At 44.5% G+C, this 12,927-nt stretch overlaps 1 protein-coding gene across 1 annotated transcript; it reads right to left on the reverse strand.

Moving 5' to 3' along the window:
• Positions 1-6,919: 6,919 nt before the first annotated feature.
• Positions 6,920-7,939, reverse strand: MAGEB17 (MAGE family member B17). The gene has a single exon (XM_006775226.1). It carries the CDS (start codon positions 7,937-7,939, stop codon positions 6,920-6,922), a length of 1,020 nt encoding a protein of 339 aa, XP_006775289.1.
• Positions 7,940-12,927: the final 4,988 nt, after the last annotated feature.

Below are 12,927 nucleotides of genomic sequence, written 5' to 3' on the forward strand. Positions count from 1 at the left end.
GACACTTAGAAAACCTCTTTCACAGGTGAAGCAGGAGATATGTACAAAAATTTTCATAAATGCATTACACAGCTCAAATATTAACCAAAGTAAAGTGGATAAATCTATTGTGCTTTATTTATACATTGGAATTCTCATTGCTACACAGCAACAAGAATGAACAAACTAGAACCACATGGGTCAATAACATAATAGAAAACAGAGAAAGCAAGTCACAGATGATTACCTACAATATAGTTCCATTTATGTAAAATTCAAAAGCAGGCAAAACTGGACAAAGGATTAGATTGTGTAGAAATACATTTCAAGTTGGAAAAAAGAAAAGTAAAACAATTAACACAAAATTCAGAATAGTGGTTACTTCTGAGGTTGTGTCTTGGCTTGAATTGCTATAACAAACTGCCATAAACTGGGTGGCTTACACAAAAAGTATTTATTTCTCATAGTTCTAGAGGCTGGGAGGTCCAAGATCAAGGTGCCTGCAGATTCCATTGTTGGTGAATCCTCCCTTCCTGGCTCATTGATGGCTGTCTTCTCATTATGTCCTCACAAGATGGAGAGAGAGGGCCAGCTGTCACTAATCCCATCATGGGGGCTATATCCTTATGATGTAATTATATCCCCAAAGACCTAACATCCAAATACTATGACATTAGGGCATTAACATATAAATTTTGTGGGGACACAATCATTTAGTCCATAGCAGGTAGAAAGGGGTATACTTTGGGGAAGGATTACTGAGGGTTACTGAGGTATCGGCAGTGTTCTATTTCTTAATTGATGTGTGGGTCCATAGGTGTTCACATAATTAATCTTCAAGCTCTACATACATATTTGATATGCTTTTTGTATGCAGTATAGATTTCAGAGCAAAAAAATGGAGAGGTGATATAAAAATCCATCTGGATAATCTCAATGCATTGATGTCCTGAAATTTCTGACTCTGTTTATTATAAAAGAAACAAAATGAACTTTAACCCAGAAAGGAAAGACCAACTTGATTTTGTCAAACTCCTGGTTTTCCCTGCTAGTCTTGTGATTAAGGATTCTCATTCCTTGGAGAATCTAAAGGCCCAAAGGTACCAAGATACTTTATTCCTAACTTGTTGGCCCACACAAGAGGGGAACAATATCTCTTGTTCACCTGTCTATTGCCCATACACAAAGCCAACCTGCTTGGCTCCCTAATAAGTGCACAGAAAATTGAATAAAAGGGCCAAATTGTGGAGAGAGACTTTTTCTGCCCTAGAGGTCCTTCTCTCTCTTTCTCTACGCCCAGCTCACAGAGCTGCCCACCCTTCTAAATTCATGGTCACAGCCTTGCCCTTCTACAAGTTCTTCTCAGATCTCTGTTTGAAACAAACTCTTCTTCCCCTGTTCTCCCAATCCTATTTCTCAGTTTCCATTTGCCCATTCTTGAGTATTAGGGTATACTGTTCAAAGCCACTTTTCTTTGCCACTTCTTTTGTGCATATCGGGTTGATTTATAGAATGATATGATGAGTATCTCATTGGAAATGAAAAGAAATGTCATCATGTGTCTGTTTTACCTTGTTGCAAAAAGAAGTCTTAAGGGAACTGCACTCTATCATATTGACATAAAAATATTCACATCAACCTGGGAGGAACTTGTCTCTTCCTCATCTTTGCTCTTAGCAACTTCTCGTGTATGAGACATATACAGAAAGCAGGTGATGGTGCTCTCTGAGGCCCTTGGAGAGTGCTATGTAACTTGACTTCATAGGGAATATGCCTGAAAGAAGGAGAGGACGAGGACAGGACTGCAGTGACCTGAGCAACCCTGACCCTGGTCCTCACCTTGAGGCATTTTTCACAGTTGTGGAGGTTACTCTTTTTACTGCAATACATGATGACTGTGGTTAGGGACTGCAGGCAGGAGTGTGGCAGGAGGGCACATGATGTGAGGACCTAGAGGAGGACAAGAGGGTATGAGCCCCTTCACCAGGGCAGTGCTCTAGGATCACTCAAGATTAGCCTTTCCCCTGAACACCCTATAGAGGAAGTTATAGTGGGCCTTAGGCTGCAGCCCTGCTTGGGGCTGTCTGCAGTAACAGCAGGGGCTGGTCAGTGGGGATCCTCTCTTCAGGAGTGGCAGCCTCTCAGTTTATAGTCAGCACCATCATATCAACTGTTGGCAGGGCCTGGGCCCCTCCCCTCCACTGTGCTGAGGTTGACTACTAAAATCTGTCCTTTTCCTTCTTGGGGTCCCCTAAGATAGTGATGGCGAACCTATGACACACGTGTCAGAGGTGACACATGAACTCATTTTTTTTGTTGATTTTTCTTTGGTAAATGGCATTTAAATATATAAAATAAATATCAAAAAATATAAATCTTTGTTTTACTATGGTTGCAAATATCAAAAAATTTCTATATGTGACACGGCACCAGAGTTAAGTTAGGTTTTTTCAAAATGCTGACACGCCGAGCTCAAAAGGTTCGGCATCACTGCCCTAAGAGAAAGAGAAGGGCCACCTCACTCCACCACTCCTGCCTGAGGCCACCCAGGGCTGATAGTTCAGAGGGGGCGCTCTCTGTCCTGGGCCCCCTGGGACTACCCTACTGAAGTGAGTTCACTAGTCTTCGAACAAGACCCTTACCTCCCTGCCTTCATAGAGAGAGAGTTTGGGGTGCACCACATCTGGCTACCCTTGCTTGCTCCTGGGACTGACAATAGGGGTTGGGCCCCTCCCCGTTTTGGAGACAGGCCCCCTGGTTAGCACTCAGGTTCTTCACCTGGACTCCAGTTAGGACCCAGGTCTCCTCTCTTGGCAGAATTGGGACCACTCCCTTAGACCCAGGCCCTCCCCTTCATGAGACCTTCTGGGCACAAGTCAGGTCACAGCTCTGTCCACTCTCCCAGGGCTGAGAAAGGGTGTGGCACTGGGCAGTCCTCTTGGTGATGGGTAGAGTGATCTCTTCAGTCCACATTAAGTGTCCCTATCTAGACACCTGACCAGACCTGGAACTTCACTCTCCACTTTCTTTGAATGCTTGCCCTCAGACCAAGTTCACACCTTCTGGATTCCCCAAAGAGAAAGTCAATGTGAGTGTCTAAGGCTGTAGGGGCCTCTGAGGGTTATAGGGGCCTCCTAGGGCTGACAGCAGGGGATGAGCTGCTTGGGACCCCACTGATATGGATCAAAGCCTGGGACTCCTCCCTCTACTCGTCTGGGTTCATCAGCTTCACACGAAGGTCCTCACCTCCCAGAGTCCCTAGGATGGCTACCCCTGCCTCAGACTTCCTATCTGGGGAAAGGTCATCTCTATTCTTTTAGAGAGATATTTTAAATTGAGATAAAATCCAAATAACATGAAAGTCAACATATTAATTGTTTTAAACTGTACAATTAATTAATTATTGGTATATTCACATTGTTTTGCATTCATTATCTTTATCATCATCATTACCTAATTCCAGAAAAATTTTAAAACTCGAAAAAAGAAATCCTGTTTCTAGCTAGGATTCTAGACATTTTATATAATCAGAAGCTTAAAATATGTGGCATTTTCTGTCTGGCTTCTTCCATTCAGGATGTTTTCAAGGTTTTTCCATGTTGTAGTATGTATCACTACTTTATTTTTAATTAATTAATTAATTAATTAAATCCTCACCTGAGGATATTTTTCCATTGATTTTTAGAGAGAGTGGAAGAGAGAGGGAAAGACGAGAGAAACATGGATGTGAGAGAAACACATCGATTGGTTGCCTCCTGCAATTTATTTTTTAATGGAAAGGTCATCTCTTCAGTACTCAGAGCCCTCACTCGGACACCAATTAGGGCCAAAACTCCTCCCTCTTTGGGACTTGGCCACCCCTTACACAAGGCCCACTGTCCCTGTGACTCTCCAAGCAAAAATGAATGGCTCCTGAGCTGAGGGCTCTGCCCTGGACATTCTAGGAGTAAAAACACGTGAGGCTTTGTATAAACCTCTCTGCTGGTGGGGGTCCCCTCATGTCAGTCAGAGTCCTAACCTTAACTTCTGTTAGTTCCTGGGTCTTCACCTCTGCAGAACTGGGGCCACCCCAATTAGACCAAAGTTCTCCTCTCCCTGTGATGCTCCAGGTGGAAATGAGGGTGCTCCTCGACCTGACAACTCTCCTCTGGGCTTCCCAAGTTACCATTGGGGGTGAGGGTATGTGTGGAGATTTGTGGGCCCTGCTATGTTCTGGAGTGAGTGGTTTTCTCATTCATTCACTATTCTCACCTTGACACCTGAGCATTTTAGTGCCAGACTCAATCTTGGGATGCCACTCTCAGCTGCTCCCCTTAGATCAAGATCCTCACCTTCCTGGGACCACCAACTTGGAAGTCAGTGTGAGACAGGGCCATCCACAACTGTTCCAAATCTGCAAGAGTGGACAACCAGGGCAGGACTCTATAGGACCCCATTGTTCTGGCTGGGTTCTTCCCTCATTCCAGATACTCCCTTTGAAGTCTATCAGAGGCTCACACTCCTCCCTTTATTGACCTGAAGTCAACCTTCTTAGAACAAGGTTCTGTTCCTGAGAACCCTGAAGAACAAATGGATGATCAGTCCTACCTGGAGCCCTACAGGTCTGAGGGCAATTGTGGGTTAGTCTCTTGAAACCATCTATATTCTAGGGTATTGATTTCACCAGTCCTCCTACATAGGCATCCACTTTTTGGCTCCTGCTTACATTCAAGGCTTCCTGGGAAATGTTATATTATTGCAAACTCAAGAAGTTTTCCTGCTAAAAACCTTGCAGATAGAATCGGTGTCACAGGAATGATGCCAGATGGGGAAACTATAGTTCAGGGCAAGAGAAAAAGCTGATCTCTTCCTTCTCTTCACCAACCAGATTTAGCCTCGTACATAACTTTGGTTCTAATAGATTGATTTTTCTACAGGGCAGAAGTGGAGACCCATGATTTTGTGAGTTTCTATCTTTTCAGATGATCTGACATTGCATATGTAGGTGACAAGTACTGTCATCAAATATTTTTCTCTTTCTTTATACTACCCATTTATTTTGCTATTTTTATTGTTCTGGCTGTGTATTCCAAACAAGTAGTTAGTGCAGAGCCCTCTTTTTATTGCCTGAGAAACATCACAAGTAGTAAAAGGACATATGAATTATGACATACAGTATCTGCGTTAGGCTGAGAGGAGTGGGGTAGTGTGGGCTCTAAGTGAATACAGACCACAGGTTTAGTACTGGCTCTGCCACTTACCAGCCATGTGAACTCAGGCACATTAGCAGAGTCCATGACCTTCAGGTTCTTCATGCGTGAAGTAAATTTTCTAGGTCCTGACTTTTAGGACTTGCGGGTGTATGGAATGCATGTTGCGAACAGCACAGTGTCTGGCAGGTATTGAAATTTTAAAAAAATATGGTAGTTATTACCACAATTATTTTGACATCATGTACCACACTGGAATTTTCTTTTTTCTAATTGAGGATGGGTCAGAGACTATGCAATATTCTAAGACTAAAAATAACCCCAAATCAGCTGCTTAGTAAATAAAACTAATTAATATTTCCCTATGATGACCAGTCATTTGATGTGGGCATGAGGTAGACTTCCTGAGTTAAATGCACTGTGAAGCTACTAAAGGTATGCAAAGGACCAACAACCTTCATCCCCCATAGCTGCCCTTGCATTTAACCCATCTCCATTTTCATTCATTCCACCACCACCAAAGATCGAGACCTCACTTAGAGTTTGCCATATCACATAGAAGAGTGCCATACTTGGGTTCCCTTTTAATGGAATGGTCTAGGTCCCCCCCCCCCGGCCCCCAACTCCCAGGCCCGGAAAAAGTGGGCCAACCCAGTGATTGCTGAATATCACCCTTATTTTCAGAAACTCTGGACACAAAGTACACAAAACACAGTTAGTGCACTGTGTCCACCTGCATGGGAACAGAGCACAGGAGTACTTCCCATCTTGCCCCAGGTGAGTGAGGATTTCTCTTGGGTTCACCACGTCTCTGAGGAACTGTGAAGAGCAGTGTTCCAGTACAGGCATAGTCTCTACACTCAGGCCCACCATCTGAGAGATCTGAGAGCCTGGCTCTGCTCACCATTTTAATAACCTCATCTAACCACTGGTGCAGCCAAACTTAAAATTCCCCCCATGGAGGACTGGCAGTTTCCTACCTTCCCAGCTGCCTTGTATTGGGGCATTTATGCTGGACTGCTCTTGTCTGGAACCTCCTCCCTCCTTATCCCTTCTGCTTATTGTCCTTCAGGGCTGAGTGTGGCTCATATCATGCTCCGTACATGACAGATCCCCCTAGGCTCTATAATGTTATTGGCAGGGACTAAGTTTTCCTTGTCCACATATCCCCAGAACTAGCATAACACCTTCCAAAGAGCAGGCACACATTTCATGTTTGGGGAACAAAAGAGACAGTGCACAAGATTTCTAATTTATGATGATTTAATTTCTCCCACACTCTTGAATAAGTTAAACAGTACATGTATATATTATCTTTTAATTTCACCAAAAGAAAGAATGAGGAAAATGAATTAATCACCTTTTACTTTTATTTTTCACTATCTCATTATCCCAACTATTTAACTGTGGAGTTCTTTCACATTTTAAAGAAAATTCCTATCCAATGCTCTGTATTCTGGTACTGGGTCACAATACAAGATGCAAGGGTTTTTCAAAATACAAAACTATTACTCTCAAACAGGAATAAATGTGTGAGCCATATTATTCTAATCTTAGATTATGAGTCTAAATAAGCCTTTTTAAAGGGAACACATTGGAAAAACAAGGAAAGGTGAATCTGTAAGTTACTTATGAAAACAGAACACAAAGAAGAGATACATTGTGCTCTCTCGAGCTCCACCTTGCCCCAACTACTTAGAAGATTGACAGCCCTTCTCAACTTCAAGGTGAAGACTCTGCCTCAGACTTCACTAGTGCTGCTTGCAGGAGCTGCTGGTCTTGGCTCTGGAGTGGGCCCTGGCTGCTGCTTTGACTCGGGCTCTCTCTTCCTCATCTCTCAAAGCCTCTTCATACTCGGTCTGGTAGTTGCTGGGGAGTGTATTATTGATTTTAGCCCAAAACTCTAAGACTTTCATCTTGCTGGTTTCAGCGTAGGCTTTTGGGCCCCACAGGAATTCGTAGCATGGAGGATCACTGTGGGGCACCTGACGGTACTCCAGGAACTTTTGCTGCACCAAATCTATGGTGATGAGCTTCTTGAAATCCCCAAAGATGAAGTGCCCCCTCTCAGCATAGGCCCCCATCATATTCAGGAATTCCCATATCTCTTCTTCAGTGGCACGATTGCCATTCAAGAAGATCATGCCCAGGAGAGGCATCAGGATGCCATTCTTGGGAAGGGCCATGCTGCCATCACTCCGACTCTCTTCGTTGTGAAAATCCAGTTGGCTGACAAGGATATAACAGTGACGACTGGGGTCAACTTCTTTCAGGTCGAGGCCATAGGTCAGCTCCATGCGCTCAGAGGCTCTCTGGAGGATTTCAGGAAAGTGCGCCTTGTACCTCTTGTTGATAACCTTCAGCATTTCTTCTTTTGTAATGGGCTCTTTCATTTCATACTTGTACAATAGAGCCTTCACTAACATGCCTACTTTACTGGCCAGAAGATCTTCCCTAGAGCTCCCTGAGGAGGACGGGGCCTGGGGGGAGCTTGGCCTTTCCTTCCTTTGGCTCTTGGCACCTTCACCAGAACTCTCACAGGAAATGGTTGCAGCAGGAGAATTGGAGGCCAGGCCTCTCTGAGACTGCTGGGGAGTGCCTGCAACAGGGGAGCTGGGGGGACTACTCTCCAACGTAAGAGAGGGGGATGAGGGAGACTCTTCGTCCCCTGCGGTGGTCGTGTGAGCAATCCTGTGACCCTGGTCTTCACTTTGGGCCTGGTGGTGGCGTTTCTCACGGGCACGATGCTTACTTTTCTTACCACGAGGCATGGCTGTGGTTAGGGACAGAAGGCAGGGGCGTGACAGGCAGTTACGTCACACAATCACCTGGAGGAGGAAGATAAGAGTGTGTGAGTACCTTCCACAGGGAGATGCCACGGTGGCTTTAAGAATGCCCCTCTGGAATAGCCTGTGGAAAGGTGTGGTAAGGAAGGAACTGAAAGCTCTCTCTAGTGGGAACATAGTGAGTGAGGCAGGAAGAGACATGAGGCTGGAGGGGTCACTGGGGGCCAAACCACAAGGGGTTTTTGGTAAATTACATTAAGGAATTTTGATTTTGCTCTAAGCTCTAAGGATACTTGAAAACCAGAAGAAATTTTGAGCAGGACATTCTATAAAGATTAGAGAATTAGGGAAATGAATCAGGTGACTATCATTATAATTCAGGCAAGGGACAATTTTTGACCAGCAAAGAGGAGTGGCAGTGGCATTTCTCCTTGGGGGTAGGACTTTGAGATCATTAGGGGGAGAGGGGAACTCAAGATGACATTTGGGAAAACTGGGCAAATGATGGAGTCATCTAAGAATTGAAAAGGGCAACAGAGAATTACCTAGGTGATGTGTATAATTTACAGAAAATTAAGTATAAAAACAGCAAAAGACCACTAAAAAAAAAGAAGAAGAATGGCCCTAGCTTGTTAGGTTTGGTGGATAGAGCTTTGGCCTGTGGACTGAAGGGTCCCTGGTTGATTCTGGTCAAGGGCACATGCCTGGTTGCAGGCTGATCCCCAGTAGGGGGCGTGCAGGAAGAAGCCAATCAATGATTCTCTCTCATCATTAATGTTTCTATCTCTCTCCCTCTCCCTAATTCTCTGAAATCAATAAAAACGTGTTTTGTTTTGTTTTTTAAAAAAGAAAGAATGCCCCTCTGTAGGTATCCTCTATGTCACTGTTTTATAGGACCCCACAGGGCTCCTGTTCTCCTGGCCAGCCTGTCTCCTGAGGACCTTATGGAGGTGTTAGAGTGCACCTCAGGCTGGAAACTTACAAGCACAAGTCAGTCCCACAGCTCTGTTGGGATTTCTCAGAGCTGGAAAAAGGAGAGCCCTTGGTGGTTATGTGTCAGCTCATATTCGGAGTCTCCCCCTTTATACTTTAGTCCTAGAAGTCTACCGTCAACTGACTGGAGTTTGTGCCCCACAGACCAAGATCCTCACCTTCTGAGCGAGAAAGTCAGATCCTGGCCAAGACTGCACAGGACCTCCAAGGGCTAACTGCCGAGGCTGTATAGGGTCTGCAAGTTCTAGCAGCAGTGGCGGGGCTGTTTGGGACCCCACTGACATGTATCAAAGCGTGAGACTACTTCTATTGATCTGGGTTTGTCAGCCTCAAACCGGAAGTCACTTCTTTTAGTTACTAGAGAAGGGTACGGGAACACTACATTTGGCGATCCCTGCCTGTTACTCCCAGTCCTGGTCACCCCTTTTTTTGGAGGAGAGGGACCCTCCTTAGCACTCAGGGTCTCCTCACCTGGAGTCCTGGTTTCCTTCTTCAGAAGAACTGTAGCCGCCCCAGTTAGGTTAAAGCCCTCCCCTCCATGATGCCGTCCCCACAGAAGTAAGCGCAATAATTGTGCTGGGGCCTCCCACTACTAACGGTATGGCAGGGTTTTGTGGAGCTCCTTGGTGACGGGCAGGATGGTCACTTCAGTTCACATTCAGGGTCCTTATCTTGATACTGACCTGCCCTTGAATACCACTCTCCACCATCCAGAGTTATGTCTGTCAGAGCAAGATCCTGGGCTTCGGGAAATTTCCAAGGCCGAAGTCAGCGAGCCACATCCGGTAAAAGCGGAAGTCAGTGAGCCACATCCGGTCAAGGCGGAAGTGAGCAAGTCACATCCGGTCAGGGCGGAAGTGAGCAAGTCACATCCGGTTAAGGTTGCTAGGTATCTCAAGGGCTGTCAGCAGGGCAGTTCTACGGAATCTCAAAGGTAACAATCCAAGCCTGGTAATCCTCTCTCCACTGACTGGAGTTCACCGATCTCACACGCTCTCTGAGTCCCTAGAAGGAAAAGACAGGACTACGCCTGCATCAGCCTCCCACGCCTGATAGCAGGGGCCGAACTCTGAGCCACCTACTCTTTAGCCGAGAGGTCTTCTCTTTAGTATTCTGAGTCCCCACCTGAAAGCCAGTTAGGGCTCAAACTCCTCCCTCTGCATAACTGGGTTGGTCTCTTTCTACTCAGGCCTTCCACTACTAAGACTCTCCAGGCAGAAATGAGGAGCCCGTGAGCTGAGTGCTCTGTTAATCACAGAGCATAGGGAATGTGTGAACCTCTCTGCTGGTGGAGTTCCTTCATGTCACTGGTTCTCCTCATTCTGAAGAATGGGGGCCCACACACACTAGACCAAGGCTCTCCTCTCCCTGAAACCCTACAGGTGGAAATGAGGGGTCTCCTCAACCTGACAACTGTGCCTGGACTTCCCAGATCAAGAGGAGGGGGCAGAACTTTGTGGCGCCTCCTCTGTTTGATTATTGGTAATTTCCTCATTCTTCCCTAAAAATTTATCGCCTTTTTCACCTGACTGGTACCGGGATTCCACTCTCGGAGGACTTGAGGCTACACCCCTCAGATCAATTCCCTCACCCCCTAGGACTACGGAATGAAGTCAGTGTGAGCCAGATAGAGCCACAACTGTTCCATACATCCATTGGTGGACAGCAGGGGCAGGACGCTATAAGACCCCATTGTTCTGGCTGGGTCCTTCCCCCATTCTTTTTTTTTTTTCTAAAACAGAAATTTTGCTTTCTCACAATTCTGGAAACTAGAAGTCCAAGATCAGGGTGCCACTCTGGTTGGGTTCTGGTGAGAGCCTTCTCTGTCCTTACGTGGTGGAGAGAGGGAGCTCTGATGTCTCTTCCCCTTCTCATAAGGGCACTAATCTCATCATGAGGGCCCCACACTCCTGACTTCATTATCTAAATCTAATCACCTCCCAAAAGGCCCCATCCAGCTCCACTGGGGTTAGGGTTTGAGAGAAAACGTTCATTCCAGAACACCATTTAACCAGGTTAGCATCTGGATGACATTTTCCCCTCGTGAACTTAAGGCTATGACAATCTTCATTAGGTTCATATTGCAATCCAGAGAATAACATGCCACTGATCCTCCAGTTTGGTGATCCTATTATTGAAGGAAATGATACCATTTCCTCTACTAAAAGCTTAGAAGTTATGCATGCAGTAATCTTTTCAAAGGGTTTATCAAGGTCCAGGTCTTTTGGTCTTGGAAGCTACCTCTTTTTCCATTTTTAAAGATTATGTTCAAACTTTGCTAGTCTCTTGGTGCCTCCTGCCTTCTGCAAGACTCCTCAAAGAGGGCCAAGCAGAGTTTTGAGACATTATTCCCAGATTCTCTCCATGCTCTTAATTTTTTTCGTTTTTTTTTAATTTCTAGAAAAACGATTTTAAATATAATAATGTTACACGCAATAAACCTTAATATTTCAAGAAAAACGATCTTAAATATGATAATGTTATATGCAATAAACATTAATATCTCAAGAAAAATGATATTATATATATGAGAATGTTACATGCAATAAACACTAATTGTTCAAGAATAATGATCTTATATAAAATAATAGTACATGCAATAAACATTAATATTTCCAGAATAAAAGGATTTTAAGTATATTAATATTACCAAAACTGTACTAACATAGTAAGATATCACAAAAGTTGTAGTAAATATTAAAATCTGCAAATAATAGGATTACTTCTATTATATTCATATGTATATATATATATGCATATATATACATATACATATACATATACATATACATATACATATATATTTTTCCCTCTGGCTCTATTTTTGTTCATCAGTTTATGTTGTTCATTATATTCCACAAATGAGTGAGATCATATGATATTTATCTTTCTCCAACTGGCTTATTTCTTTTAACATGATACTCTCCAGGTTCATCCATGCTGTTGCAAATGGTGAGTACCTTTTTTTTTTTACTTCAGCATAGTATTCCATAGTCTCTGTATCCATTCCTGTTCATCAGTCCATAATGGTCCTTATTATCCATAAATGAGTGAGTCCATGTGGTATTTTTCTCGGCTTCCCAAGGGCTGTCCCAGCCTCATAGGGGCCGTTTCAACCTCACCGGGGCCGATTCAACCTCACTGGGGCCGTCTCAGCCTCACCGGGGCCACCTCAGCCTCACAGGGGCCGTCTCAGCCTCATGGGGGCCATCTCAGCCTCACAGAGGCCGCCTCAGCCTCACAGGGGCCGTTTCAGCCTCACAGGGGCCGTCTCAGCCTCATGGGGAACGTCTCAGACTCATGGGGGCTGTCTCAGACTCATGGGGGCTGTCTCAGCCTCACGGGGGCCATCTCAGCAACACGAAGTTTGGCATTCTGTCTTTTGTTGGGCGGCTCCTTGCTGGACAAAATCTCCAGGTGTTCCTGGTGGCTGCATATCTGGTATGCTTGCTTGGATTTTGTTTTCTTTTTTCGCTCTTTTTTTTTTTAGGGGTAAATTTTATTTATTTTTTATTTATTTTTTAAATTAAATCTTTATTGGAGCTGTGGGGAAGATCTATAGTGCCTATTAATCCATGCCACTGTCTCCATTCTCCTTCAAATGACTAGATTGTGCCTTTTCCATCAGAGATCCCCTCGGAATGGTTGGCGATTGATTGTATGAAACAACCCTCTCCCTTTCTTGGGAGAAAGCTGGAAGCTGGAAGTCTTCTTGATTATGTGTTACTGTGCCAGGGGTGAAGATTCTAGTGAGAGGGTGTCCCAAATCCCCCTAGCAGTTTTGGTGAATCTGGTTTCACATTGCCTGGGGTACAAGCAACTTTCTGTTTCTTGATGTCTCACAAAGAAAATTTGTAAGTTGTTGTTGCTGAATTGGTGTGTTTGTGTTAGGTCTTCCTGCTCCACCATCTTGCCCCAGTTGTGTCTTTCTCTTCTGTGCTGCTTCTTGTGGGATCATTTTAATGATATTTTATTTTTCC

The sequence above is a fragment of the Myotis davidii genome, unplaced genomic scaffold, assembly GCF_000327345.1.
Source record: "Myotis davidii unplaced genomic scaffold, ASM32734v1 scaffold889, whole genome shotgun sequence".
Classification (NCBI taxonomy): Eukaryota; Metazoa; Chordata; class Mammalia; order Chiroptera; family Vespertilionidae; genus Myotis; species Myotis davidii.

Coding starts and splice junctions, on each gene's coding strand:
- MAGEB17 (XM_006775226.1), bottom strand. CDS start 7,939: ATGCCTCGTGGTAAGAAAAGTAAGCATCGTGCCCGTGAGAAACGCCAC.